The 24,623-nt window shown below is 48.4% G+C and overlaps 2 protein-coding genes across 5 annotated transcripts in view; both read right to left on the bottom strand.

Annotated features, from left to right (window-relative positions):
- The window catches only part of LOC139049427 (tRNA (guanine-N(7)-)-methyltransferase), a 38,527-nt gene extending 30,017 nt beyond the window's left edge, over positions 1 to 8,510 (bottom strand). The window contains exon 1 of one of the 3 annotated variants that reach the window (XM_070524743.1): positions 8,389 to 8,510. In XM_070524743.1, the coding sequence (XP_070380844.1) occupies positions 8,389 to 8,432 (44 nt within the window). In that variant the 5' untranslated portion in view covers positions 8,433 to 8,510. The remainder of the gene's footprint in view (positions 1 to 8,388) is intronic. The other 2 variants (XM_070524746.1, XM_070524747.1) reach the window with 2 other exon arrangements.
- Positions 8,511 to 8,719: 209 nt separating this feature from the next.
- The window catches only part of LOC139049426 (uncharacterized), a 114,245-nt gene continuing 98,341 nt past the window's right edge, over positions 8,720 to 24,623 (bottom strand). For both annotated transcript variants that reach the window (XM_070524741.1, XM_070524742.1), the window contains exons 10-12: positions 21,393 to 21,657; positions 12,969 to 13,151; positions 8,720 to 11,694 (exon numbers count right to left, since the gene is read on the bottom strand). In XM_070524741.1, the coding sequence (XP_070380842.1) occupies positions 11,579 to 11,694; positions 12,969 to 13,151; positions 21,393 to 21,657 (564 nt within the window). In that variant the 3' untranslated portion in view covers positions 8,720 to 11,578. The remainder of the gene's footprint in view (positions 11,695 to 12,968; positions 13,152 to 21,392; positions 21,658 to 24,623) is intronic.

Below are 24,623 nucleotides of genomic sequence, written 5' to 3'. Positions count from 1 at the left end.
CTGGCATCCAGCCTGACCCCGAAAAGATTAGTGCCGTTCTTCAGTTTCCTCGCCCCCAGCAACAGAAAGATCTACGTAGTTTCCTCGGCTTGGCATCATTTTTTCGTAGATTTATACGCAACTTCGCAGCAATGGCAGCTCCTCTACACAAGCTACTGGTTACCGGTGCCTCTTTCACGTGGACTAGCGACTGCGAGTCGGCTTTTCAAGCTCTTAAGCGGCATCTTACTTCCGGACCAGTGCTTCGCCACTTCGATAATCGTGCCCCCACCATACTCCATACTGACGCAAGCGCACAAGGTATTGGCGCACTACTTCTGCAACGTAATACAGAATCTAAAGAGCAAGTCATAGCATATGCCAGCCGAACACTTTCTCCAGCTGAGCGGAATTACACCATTACAGAGCAAGAGTGCCTGGCTATCGTTTGGTCGATTCAGAAATTTCGCCCATACCTTTACGGCCGCCACTTCACCATCGTCACCGACCATCATGCTCTGTGTTGGCTGTCATCAATGAAAAACATGTCAGGACGCTTAGGACGCTGGATACTGCGCTTGCAGGAATATGACTTCACTATAACATACAAATCTGGAAAACGCCACCATGATGCAGACGCATTGTCTCGCTGCCCACTCTCACTCTCTCCCGGTAACGCGCCGTCGTCTTCCCAACCACGTCGTTCCGATGATACGCTTGCCTCCCACCAACTCTCGATAACGCCCCTGGACCAAGTTATGCTTTCATCACGCTCTGATTTCGTCTCGCTTCAGCGGGCCGACTCCTACTGTCGAGCTCTCATGGATCGCCTTAGTGGGTTCACCGAACCGCCCAACAGCCGCTTGCGACGCCAACTTCGACAATTCCGCCTTCAAGGTGGCGTGCTACACCGCTACGTTTACCACCCAACAGGTCACTGGTGGGTCCCAGTTCTACCTCGCTGCCTTCGCTTGCGGGTATTAGAAGCACTTCACGACGATGTATCGGCTGGCCACTTAGGCTTCCACAAGACTTACGACCGCATAAAGACCCGCTGCTTCTGGCCTGGCCTATCCACAACGGTGGCCAAATACATTGCCTCTTGTGCGTCATGTCAGCACCGCAAACGCTCGACATCCCCTCCTGCCGGTTTACTACAACCTCTCCCTTGCCCGGACGCACCTTTTGAATTTGTTGGCATTGATTTATATGGTCCCTTGCCGTTGACACCCTCCGGTCACCGTTGGATTGTCACTTCGGTCGACCATTTAACAAGATATGCCGAGACTGCCCCTCTGCGATCCGGCACCGCTTCTAAGGTCGCCGACTTTTTCTTGCGCGCCATCGTCTTGCGGCACGGGGCTCCTCGCGTTCTTCTCAGTGACCGTGGCAAGGCGTTCATTTCACAAGTTCTCGAGGAAGTTCTTCGAGCCACTAATACCGTCCACAAATCTACTTCTACTTATCATCCGCAAACCAATGGCCTTACTGAGCGCTTCCACCGTACGCTGTCTGACATGATTTCCATGTACATCCGTCCTGACCACACTGACTGGGATAAAATTCTTCCTTTTGTGACATTCGCATATAATACTGCTATTCAACGGACTACCGGCTACAGCCCTTTCTTCCTTGTGTATGGACGATCTCCTTCCACCATATTCGACAGAGAACTATTTTTCGCACCTTCTTCGCCTAACGCGTCGCTTCCAGAAGATTTTGCTGCCCGAGTTGCACATTGCCGTCAAATCGCCCGGCAAAGCACAGAAGCTACCGAAGCGGAGCGCAAGCGTTACTGCGACAACAAACGCCGTGACCTACGTTTTCACCCAGGAGACCAAGTCCTGCTTTGGACTCCAGTCCGCACCCCAGGCCTCTGTGAGAAGTTCCTTCCACGCTACATTGGTCCATACACCGTTGTGCAGCAAACATCTGCAGTGAACTATCTCGTCCGCCCAGTACACTCCGTCACTGACCGGCGCCGCCGGAATGCCGAAATTGTTCATGTGTCGCGGATGAAGCCGTTCACTCCCCGTTTAGATAATCTCTAATCTGCGGCCAGGCTGGCCGCTTCCATGACGGGGGGAAGTTAGTGTAAGCACTATTAACGTACTTCGTCGTTTTCATTTGTATATAGCCATCATCATCTTCCCTCTTCTTCGACTTCTTCGCGCGTGAGCTGCGGGCGTTCCCTTTTGTGGAATAAACAGCGCTGGACAACTTGATCGGTCTCGGTATTATAATATATATATATATATATATATATATATATATATATATATATATATATATATATATATATATATATATATTGTGCAACTGATGGTGGTTCGGAGCAGACCGCAGTCGCACTTCTATCCTCGAAGAGGAAGGACGTGTGTCGAGTGCTCCTCAACAACACTTCGCAAAGTGGTGAACGTGGTTTAAATCGTGGAACCGGGACCTCAGAGAAGTGCGACGTAATGCTAACACAATTCTCTTACATTATACCGCTAAATCACCACTGAATATTCTTACCGGCGAGCGTTTTTCGGATTTTATCGAATTAGTCGGACAGAAATTAGTCCGGATACAGCTCGTAGCCCACTGCGCCGTTTCATTATCGGCACCGAACATTCTGCCGTTGTTTCAATGAGTTATACATACTATATAGATGTGACGAGAACTCTGCTTCTGTGTTTGTTACTATAGTCGGCCATTTCATGCCAGGAGGCGTTGCGATCACAAATACACTAGAGTTACTGTGTAGTAGGAGGAGTTTAATGGAACCCGCCGTGGTTGCTCAGTGGCTATGGTGTTAGGCTGCTGAGCACGAGGTCGCGGGATCGAATCCCGGCCACGGCGGCCGCATTTCGATGGGGGCGAAATGCGAAAACACCCGTGTACTTAGATTTAGGTGCACGTTAAAGAACCCCAGGTAGTCGAAATTTCCGGAGTCCTCCACTACGCCGTGCCTCATAATCAGAAAGTGATTTTGGCACGTAAAACCCCATAATTTAATTTTTAATTTAGGTTTTAATAAAGAGAAAGTAGGAGAGGTCGGTCTGGAGAGCGTGTCTCTAGCCTGCTACTCCTCACTGGGGTAAGGCGAAGTGGGAGAGAGATACAGGGAAAGGTAGGTGACAGGCGATTGGGATATGGTACAGTGAGCTACTACTATACGCACGTTGTCCAATACGCGGATGCCCACTTTAGATACACTGCACGCAGAAGTAATGTCGTCCACACAAAACGTTATCGTGCGAACACATTTCGCATGTCTTCACGTCTTAAAAGACCTGTTTCCACAGGTACTAGAGACGACCGTCTAACGCCGGTGTCACACGGCCACTTTCGACCGCAATCGAGCCAGACCGAATTTATCGACCGCGATTGGCTCTCTCCCGCCTCTTGGGCAAAGGAGCCAATCGCGACAGATAAATTTGATTCCGACTGGGCTCGATCGCGAGAGAAAGTGTGCTGTCTAACACCCGTCTAAGCCGGTCTCATATAGAAAGTTCAAGAGTGATTTTCTGGTGCGTTGGGCATGGTCAACTCCTGTCCACGCGCCTAAAGCGTTTTCCTCCGAAAAGGGGCTGGAATCGAAACAATCAGCACTACCCTTAAGTGTCCTTCACTCGGCTGCTTTTTCAGGGCACACGCAAGGTAGGTGTCTCGGGAGTGTGACAGATGCTACAGTAACGGGTTCCGTTCTCGTCCAGTCTTGTGAAAGTATCGGCGAGTGTACACAACACCGAGCCGTAATCGATGGATGAGCGTTTCCTGGCCTCTTCGTAGCCGAAGTTGAAGCCGGAGCCACTGCGGGTGGGTTACAATTCTGGCCAGCATCGGAGACAGTCTACGTAGACAGCTAAGGAGACCGCCGGAGACAATTTTGAGGCCATGTAATGGAACGCATTTCTAGTCATTTAGAAGACGTACAGAAGACGCTTCTGCTACGTGACGCCACCTCGCGGCGATAAGAAAAATTTGAGAAAAGCATACATTATTTCTATATTTTAGGTCTTTGCACCTGTAAACCTATGAAAAACACGATGTAGCTTGCATTAAGAGAGTAGGATAGCGTGTCTACGTTTTCCTAAGAGCAGACAACCTTCCTGCCGTCTTTTCCAAGCGCCCCGCACAGCCGCCATCTTGTTTGGACAGGAAAGTAGCCTGCATCGTTTTTTACCTCGATGCTGTCTTCGCGAAGCTGTCTTTTTGACGTCTTCGTGAGAACTGGAACGAGGCTTAAGATGACCGCAGTTAGCCGTGTACGGCGAGTATTGGAACCCAGCCTGTGTAAGATCCCTTTAGGGAGCATAGTTGCGTAGGTGCGCCGTCTAGGCTCCAAAGCTATGCGGGAAAGCCACTCCAGGTATGCGTAGGAGCCACGCTCGCGCGTAAATACCAGCAGCGCTTTTTCTTTTCTCAAGCGAAGCTTGTATTGCCTGAAGTTACGGTGGCGTTGTGGTCACGCAAAAAAAATGCTCCCAGAGCAGTACAGCTGCGGAAAATGGCGGTTCGATGAGTTGACAGCTGCGCCGGCGCAGGAGTATGAGTGCTTATCAAGGATTCCAGCTGCATAGGCGCGCACTCATGCCACGCGCGCAACCAATCGGAGGCGTTTAGCTTCCGCCGGGGAGGGAAAGGGTAGGAAAGGGTTTTGCGCTCGCTGCGCCGGCTTCGCTTTCCTTCAGTTCAGTCTCTAAAAGCGGATAGAATGCCGACGCGCTGTGCGTTCCTCGGAGAAACAGGCAGCTTTCGACGAGTGGCGGCGAGAACTCGCCCGTGAGAGGGATTGCCGTTGGCGCGCCGATGCAGCCGTTAAAGCCGCTCGAGCCCAGGCAATCTGACAGCAAGGAGAAGATCCCGAGGTGAGAGAGCGGTAGGCCGAAGCAATCCGGCACCATTACCTGTGGGTTACGTAATCGTGACGAAGGTCACATGCAGGCAGGACAAGCTTCGCTTACCCCCATTTACCGGTAGATTAAGGGTTGCTCTTTTTTTCGCTTTCTTTTATTATTTTGCGAGCACAAGTCGATCGCTCACTTCTTGATTCGAGCCCAGATTTTGAGCTTGCCTGCCTTATTATCTAACAATTACTGAAAATGCAGCGTGTGACGAACACATGCACCAGCGCATGCATGGTGGTAACGTCTGTGAGCCTTTCTCATTTCTATGCAAAGCGTCGAGAATAATGCCAAGCTTTCATAGATTAGCTGTACTCGTAAATCTTATTATGCATATTATCACAGCTCGCTAAAGCTGAAAGACGCAAATGCGTGTATTCAAGAAACACTGATTGAAAATAAAATTGATGGAACATGTATTGATGAAAAATAAAATTGTATTATGACAGCGCTGCCGCGTCCAGCATTGATTAGGTACAAAATAAGGAAGCTAAACACGATCCAGGTAAATGAAGTGTGGAATTACACGCACTCCTGCACTGCTTGCATTGATCCCCGCCCCTGCGCCACTATGTTGACTCTAACCGGTCCAGTATATCCTTGACACGTTTTATACGTCGCGAGCCAATTTAGCCGTGAAATGGGTCTCGCATGTAGCAGACTCAGGCTACATGTTTTACGTGTTTATTGTACGAATAAAGTCCACGTGGGCACACTGAATCGTGCAACTTCTGTAACAACGTGCCCATATTAAAAACTTTTTTACACCCCATCAAACCGCGAGAGCTGTAAGTGCGTCGTGAGACATTGATTGCGAAATTTAACAGAGATAACACCTGCGAGCAGGTATCTTTCGGTCAGCAGCATCCAGGGAACAAGCAGCAGGAATAAATCAGCGCCGATGACAATTGCGCTTGGTCGCCCTGTTCCAGCGGGGTGTTTGGCGACTCCTGCAAAGTCTTGGCTTCTCCGCAACGCAGTTGTGCCCATTTTTAACGATAGATTGATAGTTTTTACATGACGTCACAGACCCAGCTTTTCACCGTGCCGGTGCACCAGCACGGACGCTACGATGACGTCATTGCAAGCCATCTATAGCGGCGCTAGTAACTCAGAATGCATCCCTCTGCGAATGCATCCCTCTACAGTAACTCTAGAATGCGTCGCTTTACGTTAAGGGAGCATGATAAAATGCTGAAAATAAATATTTATTGTGAGATTCAAGAAGTACATTCACTCATAAAAATGACTATTCGTCATGCACTCCTTTTCCAGCACTACATTTGACGCCGCGCAAGAGGCGGTATGTTGCTCTTCAAGTGAAAAACAAACAAACAAAAATCACGACAGTTATATGCTTAAGGGGATGCGAGTGAACCTAAATCACTAATTCACTGCATACATTCGATCCACAATTCTACAAAAAAAAATTAGGAAGGAATAATAAAAAAATAATTCAATGAAATTCATATCACACGATTTAAACTTAATCTCTAGCACCCTTAAGACGCGCCTCTTTAATTCAAACTCCATGTTTGTTTATCTGATCTGAACATTTCTGTGCCAACTAAGACACTGATGTTCAGCCTTCACCGCTCAATTATTCACTGCAGGGACCAACGTTCTCGGACTAAGAACGTTAGGGGGGACGTCCTGCCGAAAGACGCTTGAAACGTGTTGACTAAGAACGCTTTCGTGTCAGCGTCTGCGGGGAAAAAAGCTTTGTTTTTATCACTTTTTAAAATTGTTCTACGAGTTATGTACTGTAGCCTGCGTTGGCGTCGATAAAAAAAAGCACATTACATCTGCGACAATGATATACGATCTAGATATCTTTCTACACGTACAGGCGCGTGCAGAAATAGCAGATCCCCCCAAACATTTTTCAAACCTCTATTGGGCATCGCTTGACGGAAATGTCACCGTTGACTTTCACTTAAAGGAATAATAAAGATAACAATATATTTGTCCGTATTAGTAAATTACCCTTCTGCAATGCAAGAAAAAAAGCGCCACTCTTTTATTTAGAACACTTTTTGCATAGGTAAGTCTCAAAGGATACAAAAACGAGTGCTCGCTGTGACGTCATGGAGTCATGGAATCGTGACGTCATGAAGTCGGACGGCATCTGATCAGGCCTAGTTAACTTCATATGGGTACTAATGGACTGCAGTGCACTTATTCTACGAGAACGACAACGACTGAATTTTGTAAGCTTCAAGAACTTTCACTTAAAATACGGAGAAACACTTCGAGATACATGACGTCACGCTGACGTACCGGTTCGGCATTTAGGCGCGAAATTCAAACAATGCGAAACATTGAGCTTCATTTTCTCATCTAATAATTAACCCATTACAGTGAAATTGAGGAAAATACAGTCTAAGGCGTAATCATACGCTCCTGAAGAGCATCCCTATGGTAGAAACAACGGCAACATCTTTGACAGCTGATGCGAAAATTGAGGTCATAAAACAGAAGGGCGGTCCAGTACTTTTGCATGCGACGGCACATAAAGTTTCACGTACACGCATACCAAAATGAGGTAAAAAAATAGAAAGGAGAAAAATAACAGTGAACATAACTTACACCGTAACACATGCACGCATGGACAATCACACACGAACGCAAAGTGAAAGAAAGCCTGCACCCTTTGCGCATGGCTTGTAAATCTCCATGCAAAATATTGTAGCGCAGACTCTGCCCACGCATGAAGTGCGGAGATAAAAACGGAATGGAAAACGAGTTAAAAGCCACTTGCGTAATGCGTACAGTGATACTGTAAGCCTGCCAGCGCTGCAGCGTCATCCAACAACCTCGCTGTGCCCGTTCAAAATGAGTTTTGCGAATTTGCGACGACTTGTGTGCGAACAAGTGCATTCTAAACAAAGTACCGCGCATTTTGGTTGAGGAACTGGATGTTTTCGAGGATAACCCGTCCACGTGTGCCGATGAAATTCAAATGTTGAGGAAGCGCCTGTGACAGAATTTACTAATTCTTCCAATATCAATCAATCAATCAATCAATCAATCAATCAATCAATCAATCAATCTTGTCGCAGGCCCCATGTATTAGAACTACAGAAAATAACTCGATTGGCGGGAACAGCCACTAACTTAGGTAAGGCATTTTGTCGTCTCTAATTCTGTGATTTCTGGAAGAGTGACATGAACCTGGGACATGCACGCGTGCGGTGAGAAAAAGACAAGCCATACTTGTTAGCCAAGAAATGTCCCGTCATATTCCCGCTGATAACTGCTTCAGATATCAGCTGCACGTGATTTCACCTCGCCTACTTCCATGAGCGAGGATGTTTGCGGCATAGTCGACTTTCTGCTACCGGACTCGCCTGAAAGTCTGTTCACGAAAGTGTTGGCAATCTGTAATACATAACTAGCGTCGACGAACTAAGCCTTACGTTTCCGATATCATGTCAACACGTCTGTACGTCACTATGTGGGATTTGTAACGAAAAGGTCCTAATTTGCATTGAATGTGAAGCTTGACTGCACTCACGTTGACGGCATTCGTGATCCCTTTTCGGAGCGGCCGGCCAGCATTAGGCAAGGGGCTTTCAAGTCATTCCACACGATAGACGCGGCATCTGGGCTGTACGACGCAGACACGCACGCGCACGGCACTATGGGAGCGTCATAGTGACGGTGCTGGGCCTCGGCTGGCCGATAGCCGAGCTGAATTGATTATCTTATCACTCGCCGTTGCTCACTCATTGAAGCCGCCCGCAAGTGGGCGCTGATGTAGCTTTAGGCGGGTACGCCTTCTTTTTTATGAGTATGCATTTTCTCAGCAGTCTTTTTAATCACACCACCTGCTTGTTTTTCGATGGAACACAGTGCATTATAGATGAATGCTTTTATGCTCCTCTGCTCACAGCCTCTGATCGAGGTCGCAAATGCGCATGCGCGGGGCTCGTACTTGGCAGCGTGACCCCAACAGACGTTTATTGCAATTTCCAGAACGACCCTCAACTCAACGCTTCACCCTCGACTCAAGAAACTAAAACCCCTGGACCTTCCAAAAGTAGCGCCCATTGCCTGCAGCGCCTCCTAGTTTTGTCCAAGCGAAAATGATTCAAAATACGCGCGGCCGATGCGCCTAGTTGGATCATGCGGCCACGCGACTTTAACGGACCAATCCGTTAGTTAACGCCACGTCATGGCCTTTCGCTCCTTTCCGTTTCCATTGGGTGAACAGGCGGAAAGGAGGCTGGCTTTCTTCGTTCGTTCCGTTTCAATCTTGTCGCTCGCCGCGCCGACGTGTTGGCCGAGCGGCCAGCCAACGGCACTTCGCAATGACGCGGTGCCGGACGTGTGTGAATCAAGCGAAATCTACGCTTGCGCCCCGTTTGAGAACGGCGACCGGTGCGTACCAGGCGGCCGACGTCTGCTAGCTGCTCTTGGACAATACCAGGAGGCGCGCCGAAGTTATCGTCCAATCGCGTGGCACGGCGGCGAGATCAAAGCCTACCGGTACTTTTAAAAGATCCAGGGGGTTTTACAAGAAAAACAGATTGTAGCGCCAACCCTAGACAGTTGTCCCTGGGCTTCATCGACATTCCAACGGCAGTTGTTGAAAAGTGTAGCGCCTCCTTCAGCCGAATGGCAGAGCTGGGCCGCTATTTTGTAGCGATGCCTTATGCCTTATTCTACGCTATTCTTATCATCCACCACACACGGCCGCCTGATCCCGTTGATACTGTGGACAGACCGTCGCTCTGACCACTGGCCAAGCGCGAAAATTCTGAAAAGGCATAGAATCGGAAAAGGCATCGCTGCAAAATACCGGCCCTGTGCTCCACTCAGTGAAATGGAGGGACGAGCTTCGACTCGCGGGTCGTTCGAGAATTGCGGATGTTAGAAAACTTCCACGCCTGAGCTTCTTGCGCGACATGACGTCATCTATAAATAATCTATACATTCAAGTGTGGGACGACGCCGACCCCTCACAGGTTCACTCCTTTCGCGAAGCGCGGTTTGCAGAGGGAGCGTCGGCCTTCGTTGATGACGTCGTGTCACGAAACACTCAGGCACGTCCGTTGTCTAAGGAACGTCGTTCTGACCCGACTGAGAGGGGGGGCACACAGGCGTCCACATTGAGTGAGTCTCTGTGGTTTGGCAGCAAGGCTCATTGTGCTCCTGTGATTGTTAAGTTAATTGGGCTCCCGCGTGGTAAATCACTTTACGCAATTAAATGCGAGTTTTGAGATTAGTGTTAAGCGGAACGGACAATAAAGACTCTCAGCTGAAATATTCGGCTGATTCTTGCACTGATTTTTGTTACGGTAAAAGGCGATGTGCATCTGAAATACCTTGGCAGATGACTGCGTGCCAAGCAACGCACTGAGTAGCAACGTGAGTGTGCCAAGTGAAAGAGAGCAAGGTAACACGACTGCAGCTCGCCATATTCCCACCGGTGAGTCACGTCACACTAATTTATGTGACGCTGATTATGGTTAAACGGTATATGGACACTGAACTGATAGAAAAAAAATATAAACGATGCGAAGAGCTAGCTGCCTTGTGGGTTTGGTGAACGTAGTGCGTAAAAATATCTTGTAGTGCAGTCCCCTGTATAGAAATGGCGAAATGGAAACACCGGTCACTAAAGCACAGATGGAAGCCCTTGTCAAACTTTTCGAACTAGACAACACTTCTAACGCAAGATAAGTGTGGTTGGTTAAGAGCTGCTGCTCAACAGTTAGTTAATATATATAAAATGAGCGCAAACAATATCCAGAAGCTCACGATAAAAAGAACACAGACGCTAAAACCAGGGTAGGTTCGAACATCGTGCAAGTGCCATATGACATGAAACTACGATTCCGGCTCTAAGTTCATTCTTTTATGCTCAACCACTAGCAATAGCCGAAACCGAAACCATATCTAGATTCAAGAGAGGCATCTTTGAAGTTTTGTGTGTCAGCCTCGCGTTCTACGCGGACTAAACTAGCAAGAGACCAGCACCTAATACTAGACTGTCTTACACACTGCAGGCATGAGTCAATTCCTGCGGGACTAAAACTTTCGCAGTCATTCCCACGTTTCCATATACCGAAATATACGCTATATGGAACCAGTCCCCACCTTCAAGAGCAGTTCAAGGCACACGAGACCACTACAATGTTCACTTCACAGAGGGTTGAGAGAGAGTTCACATTCGATGCACACAAAGTTAACGTCCAGCACACTGGAGTCAACGAACTGGCGTGTCATATCTTGCGACCTCCGGCCAAGCGATTGTTCTTTGGTGCGCACGCCACGACGCACAAGGGGGACCGAAAGAACAATGCCACGCATTTACACAAGAGCACAAAAACAAAGTTTCGAAGCAGCGTTAGCAGCAACATACGCGTCGTATAGCAATGCACCAAACACCAGTTGCACTGTCTTTCTTTTTTTCACTGGCTTCGGAGATGCCGACGGCCGGTCGTGCTGCAAGTGCGAGTGGTCGCTGCGTGGTCTGCGTGACGACGTCTTGTAGACGTCTTGAAGACGTCTTGAAGACGTGCCTTGTAGAGCAGCACACAGGTTTCTGAGAATTTCTCTTTCTCGTACGTATGCGTATTGGCAGTGTCGAGCTAGTCATTGGCGCGAAGTTGGGGAACCTTTCTTGCTTGCGCCATGCACGCATGGTGTACTTGTGTTAAGTACGTATAGTTGCTGGCGCGAGAGATCTTGCACATCTTTCAGCGCCTGGACTGCAGGTGGCGGCAAGGCCCGCTGAAAATCGAGTTGAACGCCGCGCTTCCAGCTGCTTGACGGCTGGTGGAGCCATCCCTCATATACCGCACGCTGCTTTCTCCTGCACGTTAAAGAGAGAGAGTAAAAGATATTTATATGTAAATATTATCGTTATTCCTTAATTTGCTCGCACTTCTTTCCCTATCCTATCGGCAATAATTTCGATTTTCGAAATACGTTTTGAACGAGTTTAATGGTCCACAGAGAAGCACGAAGGCTGAAGCCAGGAATAAACCTATATAACGCCCCTAGATAGGTTACAACGTTGAGAGCGCAATTTCGTCCCACGATTGGAAATTATTATTATCCTTGTGGACATTTCTTATCTGTAACACGACGTGCTTAGGTGCTTTCCTGTCGGAAACGCTGCTGACAATTAAGTACCGAACATACATCGCTAGATAAAATAAATGTTCGCAGGAATGATTAAAATTATCAGAGTGCATGGACAAAAACTACATGCTAAATATTTGCCACGTACGTCGAATTAGTAGGCGAAGCTTACTGTATCTACAAAAACTAAAGCAGTGCATAAATATACGAACTACACACAGGTGGAACAATGAATAAGAGCAAAATAGGGCTTTCTAATTGTACTCAAAGGCGACTTAGTGTTATTTATCTATATCAACAGCGTCGTGTTCCTGTATGCTTGCGCCTGAGCCCAATAAAATAACCTTCTATAAGCATACATCGCGCATGTCTATGGTTATATTATACTAGTACACCCTTCGCCTTTTTGTTCGGATTGTACAGCAGCGAAAATACACAAAGGCAAAACTGATCGGCTCGATAACTCTGAAGTCTCTCAGGAATGCTTTCCAGTATAAATACGGCAAACCGAACGTCCAGTTTGAACTGCCGTTGCTTATACTTGGCTCCAGCGGAGCTTTTAATGCCTCTCTCCAATCGGCATTCGTCCACACATCCAAGCGATGTATCGTTTATCTCCGGAAATATTCGTTCCAGAAGAGACTCTCTAAAGCTGGAGAAAGCAGCGTGCGAATATTGCACTGTTGATAACGAACACAAACACTAACACCCCGCTCGCACGGGGCAGGTTTGACCGCGATAGAGTCCGTTCGGGATTGAATTTCTCAATCGCAGTTGGCATTCTTCCACAGTTTGCGAAGGGGAGCCACTCTCAATCGAGGGTTTGGTTGTGGTGGGGCCAGATCGCGATCGAAAATGCCCGTGTGACGCCAATATTGCACACACGCACACACTAGCACGAGCGCACTTGAAACGTCTCGAACAGCGAGGCACACGCCGTGTTTCGAAACGACGTTTCGCCGTGAAGTCAACTCTGGCGGGGCGCGCGCTAGTAGATCTTACTGGAGGACGAGTAGAGGATGTCGATGCTGGGAGTGTTGCACTCGTCGAGCTTGTTGCGGCGCCTGCGTTGCCAGACGCAGCCCCAGACGAGCAGGAGGACCACCTGGGCCATCAGGAACATGGAGCAGGCCACTATGAGACCGACCACGTTGATGCAGCTCGAACCGTCCGTGGGCAACATCACTGCGAACGCAAAACGGAAGAAAAAAAGTTACGAACGCGTGTCATCGATCGATCACATTTTTACGATACCAGGAACGAGTTACGCAATTTAATACGCGGCCGCTTGACAAGGCATGACCATATATACACTCAAGGAGTGGAAGAACGTCGTTCACCACAGGACTCGAGGAAGATGGAAGGAACGCAAGCACTAGCATGCAGCAGCCACAATGAGTGCGTGTCAACGAACGCGCCATTCGTGGCACATTCATATATATAGCGAGAACTGCGGCCTTAATGACCCGAGCGTTTGCCCTTTCGCAGACTCATTCATGTTTATTTGTCTCCTATACACATTGGAGAATTAGGCCATTGCGAGGGGAAGCAAATGCATGGCTCGTAGGAGACAAGCGCGGAAAACACCCGCGCAAAGCAATGCTTGGCACGAGAAACAAGGGGAGCGCACCGACGAAGTCTGCTTCTCGGTTAACGCGCTTCCCGTTCGGTTCATGTACTGTACATGATGCGGACTAACTACACTTACTCTATAGGCTCCTTGTGGGAGCATATACAGGAACAATATGACCGACCATGGCCTTAGTATGCAGTAACTTTATGGGAGAGAAAGCTCTTTACTGAAAAAAAGAAAAAAGCAGACTGATTAGCCAGCATATTTTAGCCTACATGCTACTCTGCAGGGAATGAGACAACGGAGAACAAAGGCCCTGGAAGAAGGTGGGGCGAAGGAAAGCAAGGAAAAAAAGAGGTGCAGCTCTTGTGGTGTTATCGGCAGCAGAATAAGTGTCCGAGAAAATGAAGGTAGGTAATCTTGTTAAAGCTCGCGGCGGTTAATGCAAAATAAATAAAATCACGATCTTGATGAAGTCGTAGTTTGGAGAGCAGACCTATTGACTTAACAGGAAGTTCAGGGGCCAACTCAGGGCCAACTAAATGCCAACTGGGCCAATGCACGTTCTCTGCACGTTCTCTGCACGTTCTTTAGCGGCGCGTTTTGAATAAGCTGGCGTAGTTAGACTGTGGCGTCCTCGTCTGGCCGGCAGTAGAACCTGCACCGAGAGCTAAGCCTTTCTCTTTTCAGCCTGCGGCCGATATCGGTTCCGCTCAGCGCCGCATACATCATCTGGAGCCCCATCATATGTCGCTGAAAAAAAATGCGAGGAAACTACCGTCCTTGACCGTGAGACAGTGAACTGTCTCACGGTCAAGGACGGTTCACTGTCCTTGACTGTCCTGATGCTTTCGTGTCTTGTAAAATACGGTGTAAATAAAGAATAAATGAATGAATGAATGTCCTGCGGCCCTGCACGACCCACTCGGAGCAAGAAGGAATAAAGTGCTCAGTCAAAGAAAGGTGCACCAAAGGCGGAGAGGCGGGGAGAGAAACACGCAGCACTACAAGGTAAGCAAATGCACGGAAGTTGAGCATTAAAAATGGCCAGAGTAAAACCATTAGCTACAACCGAGGATACGGAGGGATGAGCGCGGTCTTTCGACACGCGGACACCGCGCGGAGGATCACCAGCGTCTGGCCTCGCCCCCTCTTCCTCGAAAAAGCAATCTGTATGCAGATTCCCCCGGCATCCGGAGATGAAGCACGCGGCGTATAAGAGAACGACGGGTAGTGGGTCGTCACGACCGAGCCCAAAAGACGAGTAAGGGGCGGGGGGAGGGCGGGTAGAGGGGGGCGCAGAGACCCAGTGCGAGGCCTCAAAGGGTTGGTCGGTTAATTTGACCAGACTGACCGCATACCAAGCATGTGGACCGGAGAGGGAGGGGGGGGGGGACGAGTGTGCCCTGCCCCGCGTAAGGTGGATCACTCGGTGCCTTCGCACTGTATAACGCGGTAAGTCTGGGACGGCGGTGCTCTACTGCCGAAAACAGAAAGATCGAACACGATATTGGGGTCGCATATATGACTGCGCGGTAAGATATAGCCTATGATGTATTCATTTGTGTCCGATACTTACTTGTCCTTTCAAAAGGGGTAATAGAGTTCTGTAGAAAAAGCAGATGCGAACGGCTTGCGTGTCAGCGAACACGCAGACAACTGAAAACATCTTTGCGCGGACAGCAGCTGTGGTGTCCGCTAAATATGGGTTCGCCATTTCTACAAAAAGTCACGAGTTTGCTTCGATTCGAACGTGACCTTCCTGCAGTTCGCCTCACTGCCCTATCTGGCTCTGACGTCAAATGTGATTTTAATGATTTCGATCCTATCGTTTCGTTTGGTAGGCTTACATTTGAAGACACGCCCTGTCAGCGTGATAGAGTCGATACTTCGTATCGCAGCCGTGTAATACAGATGCAAATCGTTAATTACATCTACAACCGGATGATTTGCTGAATACGATCAACCTGCAAAGTCGCAAAGTCGTTTGAAGCCAGAAGGACGAGATTTAGGCGAATCTGCGCACTAGCGATCATTCCCTTGCTGGCTGGACCACGTTAATTGTGGCTTCCATACACTATAGTCGGATACAACTTAAGTCTGCAATGAAGCCCCGCCCACTTCCTCATGACCGCCAGCCACTATTGCGGTAACCACAATACTAAAATTATACGCGCGTAACCTTATAAGTTTTCACTTGTCTATTATAGTGAAACGGTGAAAGCAACTTAATGAACTGAAATAAAACGCTTTCTTCGCCATTGTGAAGTTTCACTTCGGTTGACAGTAAAGCTTCATGAGAAAAACGGTGTTGGCAGTAAAATTAACTGTACCGCGAACTTTTTAAGAGTGAAATGCTCAGACTCCGTACACTTTGTCCATGTCTGTTGCACAGCTCATCGTTTCCGCGATGAAAAGACTCTTCAAGAACAGCAGACGCTCCGGAGGTATCGAGTGCGATCCAATTTTGAAAAGCTCCCATGATGACGATTTTGTTTGCTTCTATGATTGGCTGGCGGAGTACTACAACCCCGCGCAGTCCGTGTGCCTTAGTTGCCAACTGCAGTTTTTTTTTTTTAAATTGTATCCTACTATAGCGCCAAAGTTCCCCCTACTGACTTTTGCAGGAAACTATGCGGCTCGAACTTGGCGGACCAACTTGGTGCGCATCCTTCAAGCCTCTGCGCCACCTTTGCGCAATTTTCCACCGCGAATGTAAGACCAGACAGCAGCGACCAGTTTCGAGCCAAGATTGATCGAAGTATGGGGAGAAAACAGCACAGGCGGCGATAGAGTCACGAAAATTTATGCGCGTCGTAAATTCTTCACTCGCGTGGTCTGGCCAGCCAAGGAGGGTCAGTTCGCCCGTCGTTCCTTCTTCCTTCCTTTCTCCCTTTCTTCTTTCTTCGTATTCATACGACGAACGATCCGGTAACATAAGGACGAGCAACTATACAACCTGTACACTGAAAACCGCGTCGTTACGAGAAGGATGCAGCTTCAGTCAGCTGACGAACCTGGCAAATACTAGAGATATTTCAGATGTGTGTTTTTTCGTGACTCACGAAACAAGGTTGTTGTTACGTGTTTTCACTCCATTATTCTGCATGACGGACAAGGTAATCGCTTAGCCGGTGTGATCAAGGAAGCGGCACTTCGGTCCTTGTCAGACGTCGTCAGTACTTCATTTTTTTTTCTCTCGCTATGCTTTTGTTTACTGCTTCGGTTGTTCTCGTTGTTGCTGTTGTTCCTGCTCTTGGTGGCGGTGTTGCTGCTGGTGAGTAATAAGTGTCGATGAAGTTTCCAGGATAACGTGCATTTCAGCCAGAGTGGCCCTATGACTATACTACTATTGGCCGCTCTGGACTGATGTAGGTTTCTTGAAGCCCCTGCACTAACAAATCAAACAAGTGCGGACCAACGAACAAAGCGCAGTCATGGAGATTCATGGCGGTCCTATATCAGTATAAGCGTGGCCCAGGAACGTTTTGTGATAGATAAAAACTCGCGCAACAAACGGTCAGTTGGCGCCTTCTTTCTTTGTTACTTTTTTTTATCGTTTCCTGTCTGTGTTCAGACTGGTCGTTCGTGAACGAACGCTCTGTTCAGATCACTCGGCAAAGCTATTAGTGAGGTATCGCTATTGAGAAGCTTCCCCCTTGTCAAGTAGGATGGATAAAAATATCTGTTCGTTTGCTGGTTTATTAATTCATTCGGACATTCAGCATTGTCGTCAGACAACTGGATTCCATAAACTCCTATTCTGTTAGGGCTTTCGGGACAGGCAGGTTTTCTTATTGGAAAACTTACTAGCGCAACAAAGACATTGGACATAGAAAAGGAACACACACCAAACGCGCCTGTGTCTTTCATTCGCTCTAAGTATATTTCTCGCGCTCTAAGTTTTCTATTAATGCATTACCAACTAGCCCACCTACCCATCCTGTTGCCGCTTTTCCGTACACACGTCAAGGTAACAGCTAGCTTCAGTGTGGTCTAATCCCTTCACCGCGCTTTCGATACATATATACGTCAGGAAATACATTTTCCGCAGAATTTCACTACAAAGGCCGCGTGGTTATATGTCTTTCTTGTGGGGCCGAATTTACAATTTACATTCATAAGTGGCATTTGCTATCGACCGGCCACCTTCGCTCATGATACGCCAAACATAGGATTGGTTGAAATTTGCTCTTACGAACAATTATGGCGTAAGAGATTTTTGAGAACACGGGCCGTTTTTCATTTGAACTTTTTCTCGTTGGTCGGTCGCCTTCGGTAATGATATGTTCGCTGTGCACCCTTGGGCCATTTTTTTTTGTTTTTGTTTTTGCGAACTTAACTAGCGCAAGCACATTTTTGTGAATATAGACCCTGAAGTTATTCTTCACGTTGATGGCATAAAACTCGCCCCTAATTAGACTACCTATACATCACTGGGGTGGCCACTGCGCGTATAGTAGCCATTCAAGGATCAGGGCCCGTATTGGCACAAACGCTATTAAGCTAGGACTACTCGTCAGAACAGGCGCCGACCAGCGGCAAAAATGAGCTTACGACATAAGTCTTCATGAATCCGGCCCTACAACGTCCTTCCGTGCGAACGGCGAAGTGAACTCTGACGATCAGTCGAAACCAGCAACTTTAGCCTGCAAAGCGTTGCTCAGTATACACGAGAGAGATGCGGCGCAGCTTTCGTATTTGAAATCATCCACGTGCACTCGCTCGTCTCCAGGGATTTCCACGATTGCCCAGTGGGCCCCTATAACTGACTCATCACAATCCAGGCCTGCAAGCATTAACATTGGAGCGGCCGCGTAAATTCGGCCTCTTATCACCCTGTACAAGCATTAGATTGAACAGCATTGCATGGTGTGTGAGACGAAGCGCAGGCCTCTTTTCCTGAAAACACTTGCACGATCGCACAATTCTGGATTATATTGTGATTGGCCAGCAGAGATTAAACTACAACTCAGGACATGTTTTTTGCCTCAAGTTAAAGTACACACAAAAGGAAGACACATAGGAGAAAACACAAAAGGAAGACACGTAGAAGACAACACAGCCCGTGTTGTCTTCTATGTGTTTTCCTTTTGTGTGTTGTCTTCTATGTGTCTTCTTTCCTTTTTGGTGACAACACAAAAGGAAGACACATAGAAGACAACGCCGCCCTTGTTGTCTCCTATTTGTGTGTGTTTTAACTTGCTCCAAAAGAAACGTGTCTTTTGGCAAGCACCAACTATATATATAGGCCAACAAGCAGTTCTGTTGCTACCACTCAGGAGCCAGAACGTTATTACGTTCGAGCGGCCGTCCGAACTCGATCCTTCGATCAGGTGAATACGAGCATTAGGTGCCACGGCACCGCGCCGTATGCAGCGACGCAGGGCGCACAGATTTCCTTCTCGAGGGAGCATCGACGTGAACTCGCGCGTCTGTAATGGTTCCGGCGACGGGTCGCCAGAGGCGCAGCTCCATTTTGCGCCAGCGCGCGGTAAAGGCCACCCTCTCCGAGGAAGCAATTTGCCAAGTCGAGAGCGGTGACCGTAATGAAAGTTGCGCCCATCAATCAGCCGACAGCGCGGTTCCCAGGCTCCGCCTCGCGCAAGACGGACAGGAGCTTAAGGGCTTGAGCCTGAAGGGCGCGGGAGGGGGGGGGGGGGGGGGCAGTAACGCATATACGACCTGCGAAGCTGTCTTCCCCACTAGGACGCGTGAGACCGTAAGAAAGCGTAATTGCCGGACGGTGATCGCGCGCGATAAAACTAACTACCGAACTTGACGGCCTTCTGTCTCCTTATTTTCGGAACCTACTGCCAGAGAACACTGAGCTCGTAGTAGTACGAAAAAAGAAAGAAAGAAAGAAAGAAAGAAAGAAAGAAAGAAAGAAAGAAAGAAAGAAAGAAAGAAAGAAAGAAAGAAAGACTTTTGGGTCTTGCCAGCAGTGCTCGTAGCTGGCTTGGTGGTCCGTTTGCTTTAACTAGAAATTACGGGGTTTAAACAAGGGCAGACGACACATTTTGGGGCTACGAATCGATTCCGATCACTAGTGTTTTTCAACGTGCGCGCAAGGGACAGTACGCGAGCGTTTAAGCATTCGGTCACCACTGGATCGAGTGCGGCCGGTAAGCGAACGAGCGACCCCGTGGTCAGCAGCGGAACGCCGTAGCTACTGAGAATCATCGGTATGTCTAGAAATCCAGGCAGAGAAGCAAGACCAGGCAGAGAGCCAGTCCAATAACGAACGAAAGCAAAAGTTTCCAAGTTATTCTGCTTTTCAGGAATGCTCCTTAGGATTAAAGTCCCGATCAGACGCTGCCAAAATTTATTACGTCATACAAAGCTGGCGCAGCAAGTACAAGAAGTTTTCTTTCTTTCTTTCTTTCTTTCTTTCTTTCTTTCTTTCTTTCTTTCTTTCTTTCTTTCTTTCTTTCTTTCTTTCTTTCTTTCTTTTTTTAATTTTCTTTTCTTTAGCTTGCTAACCAAGACTCTGCTTACGATAAGAGTGACTCTTTAATAATTCAAGAAGTGTTTGCCGATCCATCTTAATTGAACACCCCTCTTTAGTGTGCCTCCAAGTTTACGATCAGGACCCCTCCCCCAACTTTGCCTCTCCCAGAAATCTCCAATTACCCTTGTCGTCGGTCAACCAAACCCACCCTGCGTACACAAAATTCGCTCCATCTCCGTCACGTTAAGAGGACTCGAGAAGCTAGGAATCTAGCTAGGTGGCGCTCGGCCTGTGATTACGACCACAGACTTTACACACAAAAAAAAAGAAAAAAATGAAACACACCGGCGCTACGATCGTATTGATAATGTGGGAATGACGGGTTGTGCGTGGATATGTTTATGGTCATCGTGCTTGTGGCTCCAAACGTTCTTGTGCCGTAATTTATTACAATTTGTCTTTCTAAATTTCTAAGCAATCAACTTTCTAAACACGGAGAGATGGTTAGCCTCTGCCAACGTGCTTTAGTCTCTGCGAATGATTGCATCTATAACGCAATTTCTAAAATTAAGAATTTTTAATGTCGCAAAGCTCTCCAAAGCCAGAAAGCGAAGTTCCCTATCATTCCCATAGATTTGTTCCTATTCTTGCCAGCAAAGAAGAAAGTTGGCTTTAGCTGCTCTGAAGACAGCTTATAGTCCAAGCAGTGCAACACATTTAGAAGACGTCTCTGGGACTTGACGCAACCTCGCGTAAACAAGAAGAAAATTAGGTAAATCACATACTATTATAGCTGCATTTTAACACCATGTGCGCGATCCTACGAAAAACACAACATAGCTTACATTGAGCGCATAAGAAGGCTTTATTACGTTTCTCTTGTGCGCAAACGACCTTCCTGTCGGGTTACCAACCACTCTACTCTGTCTACTAATGTCTATATTTTGCTATTAGTGGTTCAGCCGCCATCTTGCTTGGACAGCAAAGTCGCCCGCATCGTTTCTGACGTCGATGCTCTCTTCGCGACGCTCTCCTTTCTTTTTCTTTCTTTTTCTACCGGCTTCGCCAGAATTGAAATGAGACTTAAGATGACTGCTATCTGGTTAGCTGTCTATTTAGTCGCACACGGCAAATATTGGGACACAGCCCATGCCGGTCGAATCACCATACTTGGTAACTTCCGTACCCACTAGCACCTAGACATCCCTCTGGAAATGTTTGTTGAAAACTCTTGTGAATATGCTACGGACTCCGAGTTTAGGCGGCGTTCGCAGTCCAATCTGGGAGGCCATAGTTACACAGTGACCTCCGAGATCGCAGTGACGCCGCTGTTGCAATCTCGGAGGACACGGTTATGCGGCGAGTCGAAAACGTCCCCCGCTGTGAAAACCGTCGCACTTACTGGTGTCCTTCGAGGAACCGTCTCCGTTCTCGCCGTCCTTCTGCTGCGACCTGGCGAATCCGAATTTGTCGGTGATGTGGATGGTCTGCACGACGACCAGTTCGTCGTCTTCGTCGTCACCCGCGGCCGGCGATGACGATCGGCGAGGCCGACGCCACACCCCGTTCTCGCCCGGGGCGCCCTCCTCGGTCCAACGGCGCCGCCGGCGGCCGAAGGAGTCCACTTCGCGACCGTAGGGAGTCTGGCTCTTCTCCGAACACCGGGCCTGCGGCGGAAAGGAAACCAATGCAAATATTATGACATCAGGTGCGAAGCACACAGTAGGGAATGGTTGGTGATTGACTGATTCATTACAATACAGTATCATACACTACAATGCAATACAATAACATGCGATACCATACAACGGCATGTTATTTGCATCAAAATTCTGACAGAACCAATGTTCAGTAGATATCTGCGTAAGCATACGTCAGCATATCGTGTTACTTGTATTCATTTAAAAAGTTGGTCGCCTACATAACATATTTGATTCCTACAGTCGCTTTATTAAAACTTTTTATTTTCCTTTTAAGTAAAACGACCCTCAACAATTTGGGTGCAGTAGTTGCAGAGAAAAAAAAATTCTCCATTCTCATGTTTTCTTTCTTCTGGGGGGGGGGGGAGGAGAGAGAGAGGGAGGGAGGGAGCGTACACGAGCGAAAGCTGCCTCTTAAGCCCGTTTCACGCCCGCAATGCTCAACCAAATCGCCCAACTAGTTGTGTTTCCCAAAGCATAACCACGGCTGTGAGGAATGTCGTAGCGGAGGGCTATCTCTGGATCAATTTTCACCGCCTGTGGTTCTTGAGCGTGCCAGTCCATCGGGACGTTGGACGCGATATTAGCGAAGGCAGCAGCTGACCAATGGCAAACAGCCCTTACGTACCAAAAAGAAATCATGAATTGAGTCTCTCATTGTCCATCTATGCCAATGCGTGCAACTCCCAGTTCGATCACGGAAGCTCTGTCTGACACGCTTCTCTCGTGTAGACCTGTTCCCGGGCATGAACCGCAGCAAGTGGTGAACGTCTTCCAACTATACAGTATATAGTAAGTCCCGTCTGTCTGCCTATCACGTTTCACTTCAACTTGCTGTCATTAAATCTACGCTCCGAGTAGCTCAGATTCAGACAATGACGAATGTGCACGGAGTCACACATCACACACGGGCAACCTTCGGTGTATTTCATAATGGGAAGTCGAGGGGAGAAATTGGACCAGCGCGTCGAGCAGAGGGCGAGTGGAAAGCAGGACGAATCAAGTAAATTTGCATCCGTGGGCTTCGCGCGGTAATTTCTCGAGGCACGCATCTTTTGGAGCAGTGGCGCAGGGATTAAACTATTCGTCAGAGAGACGGCCCTCATTACTAGAAGCTTGCGGACCGTCAACTCTAGATTCGGCGTGTCCAAGCGTGCTGCTCACGAAGGTCGAAACGAAAATTGGCCCACTGTTCCAAGGAATACGCGGTATGACCCAAGTGCGAGGCCCAACCGAGGCAACAATAAAAAGCGTTTCCATTGTCCTTTGCTTTCTTGCCGAGGCGCACTGCCTCGGCAAGAGGCACTTCGCATACCGCATACATACACATACACTTCGCATACACTTCGCATACTGCCACCGTTCGGGAAGCATACATCTGCCTGACCCGTTCCGCACGGTAGCATGTGGCAATGTCATCTAGCCGCGGTGACCTTGGTATGACATCGCGCGGCGTCACTTCCTGCCACGGAGCGTTGCCCAAAGCCACGGACGACGATGCGCTGCGCAAAGTGTACCACCGGGGGGTCCACTGCGCTTGCAGAGCGGCGTGGTCCTTGTTAGCGGCGGGAGAACCAGTTTCGTCTCGTGCATACGCTTACGTACACGACGAGTGCGTCGAGCGCCGGGATGCGCTCGCCTTAGTATGCCACTTTTGAAAAGGCACGCGCGGACAAGGCAGCGCGGTTTTCCCATTGTGCGCCGAACTTGACCTGCATCGCCCGCGGCTTGAAACAATGTCTTCCGTCCTAATGCACCGCCGGCCGAGGCATCAGCGGTCGCGGCGGTGCTTTTAGAATGTGTAGCGGGTCAGAGCACGTCCGGAGACATTTAGAATGAGAATGAGGAGGGGGGAAGGGGGGGGGGGCGATTGACAGCGGAAGACAATACTGACAATAACGGTAATAAAGCGAGCACAACGGCTTCCTGGAACGCCCAGAAGAAGAAGAAGAGGCCTTTTGTTCGCGAGCGTGCTGTTAAGCTTCAACGTAAGCCGGCATTATGAAAAGTTCAAAAGGACGCGCGCGCGCCTGCGATATGTACGGCGGAACGAGCGAAATCGCGAACACGTATACATGCGCGGATGATGTAGTCGGTAGGCGGTGCAAAGCGCGCAAGCCGCTAAGGAAGAACTGGGAACTCAGCAGACGTGTCATCACGAAAAGTGGTTTTGACGGCATGTCTATATTATAACAGCTGCCGCGAACAAGGCTCTTCCGACCCCTGTCGGACATCTACATAACCATACGCTTTGCACATGCAATACGTCTTTACTCTCTGCCGCAAAGGCTGGGTATCTGACACAGACAAACTGGCTAACATACTGAAAGAACTATTCGGCGATGCTTTCGACATGCTTGTTTTCAGCGGCGTCTCGAGTATCGACACCATTATGAAACAATAGCGTCGCCTCGAACAAGACAAGAGCCCAGAGGCACCTCGTAGTCTTTCTTGTAGTGACTGGTCGCTTCAGCATATGTCGATCGTATCGTAATAATATGTTTTCAACAGACGGCTTCCAAACAGATAGAGGTTCGCTTGAAGATGGAGACTTGATTAGACCGACAGTGGTCGAGCAAGAAATTACTCATATAGAGCCAACGTTTCGACGAGGACGTCTGTCCATCACGTGATGTGCAGCGTAAACGGGGCACACAAGGCAATAGAGGATACACAGACGTGTACAGTCGTCTTCTCTCTCGTCTGGAGTGCCCCGCCTGTTGTATACACATCACGTAACGCAGTACCAACAAGCCCATCAGTCTGACCTCTTGTCGGAACGTTGGCTATATATAGTGTCGTCTTTAACATGATGGACATTTGGACTAATCAATTCAATATGAGGAATGTCAAAGCAGGGCTAAAACACATCTCACGTCACGTGTCTCTCGTGTTCCCTTCATACACGTGTTTCGCGCTGCTTCACAACTAGC

This window comes from Dermacentor albipictus, chromosome 9 (assembly GCF_038994185.2).
Source record: "Dermacentor albipictus isolate Rhodes 1998 colony chromosome 9, USDA_Dalb.pri_finalv2, whole genome shotgun sequence".
In the NCBI taxonomy this organism is placed as follows: Eukaryota; Metazoa; Arthropoda; class Arachnida; order Ixodida; family Ixodidae; genus Dermacentor; species Dermacentor albipictus.
Note: the sequence above shows the minus strand (reverse complement) of the source record. Positions and strands in the feature narration are given on the sequence as shown.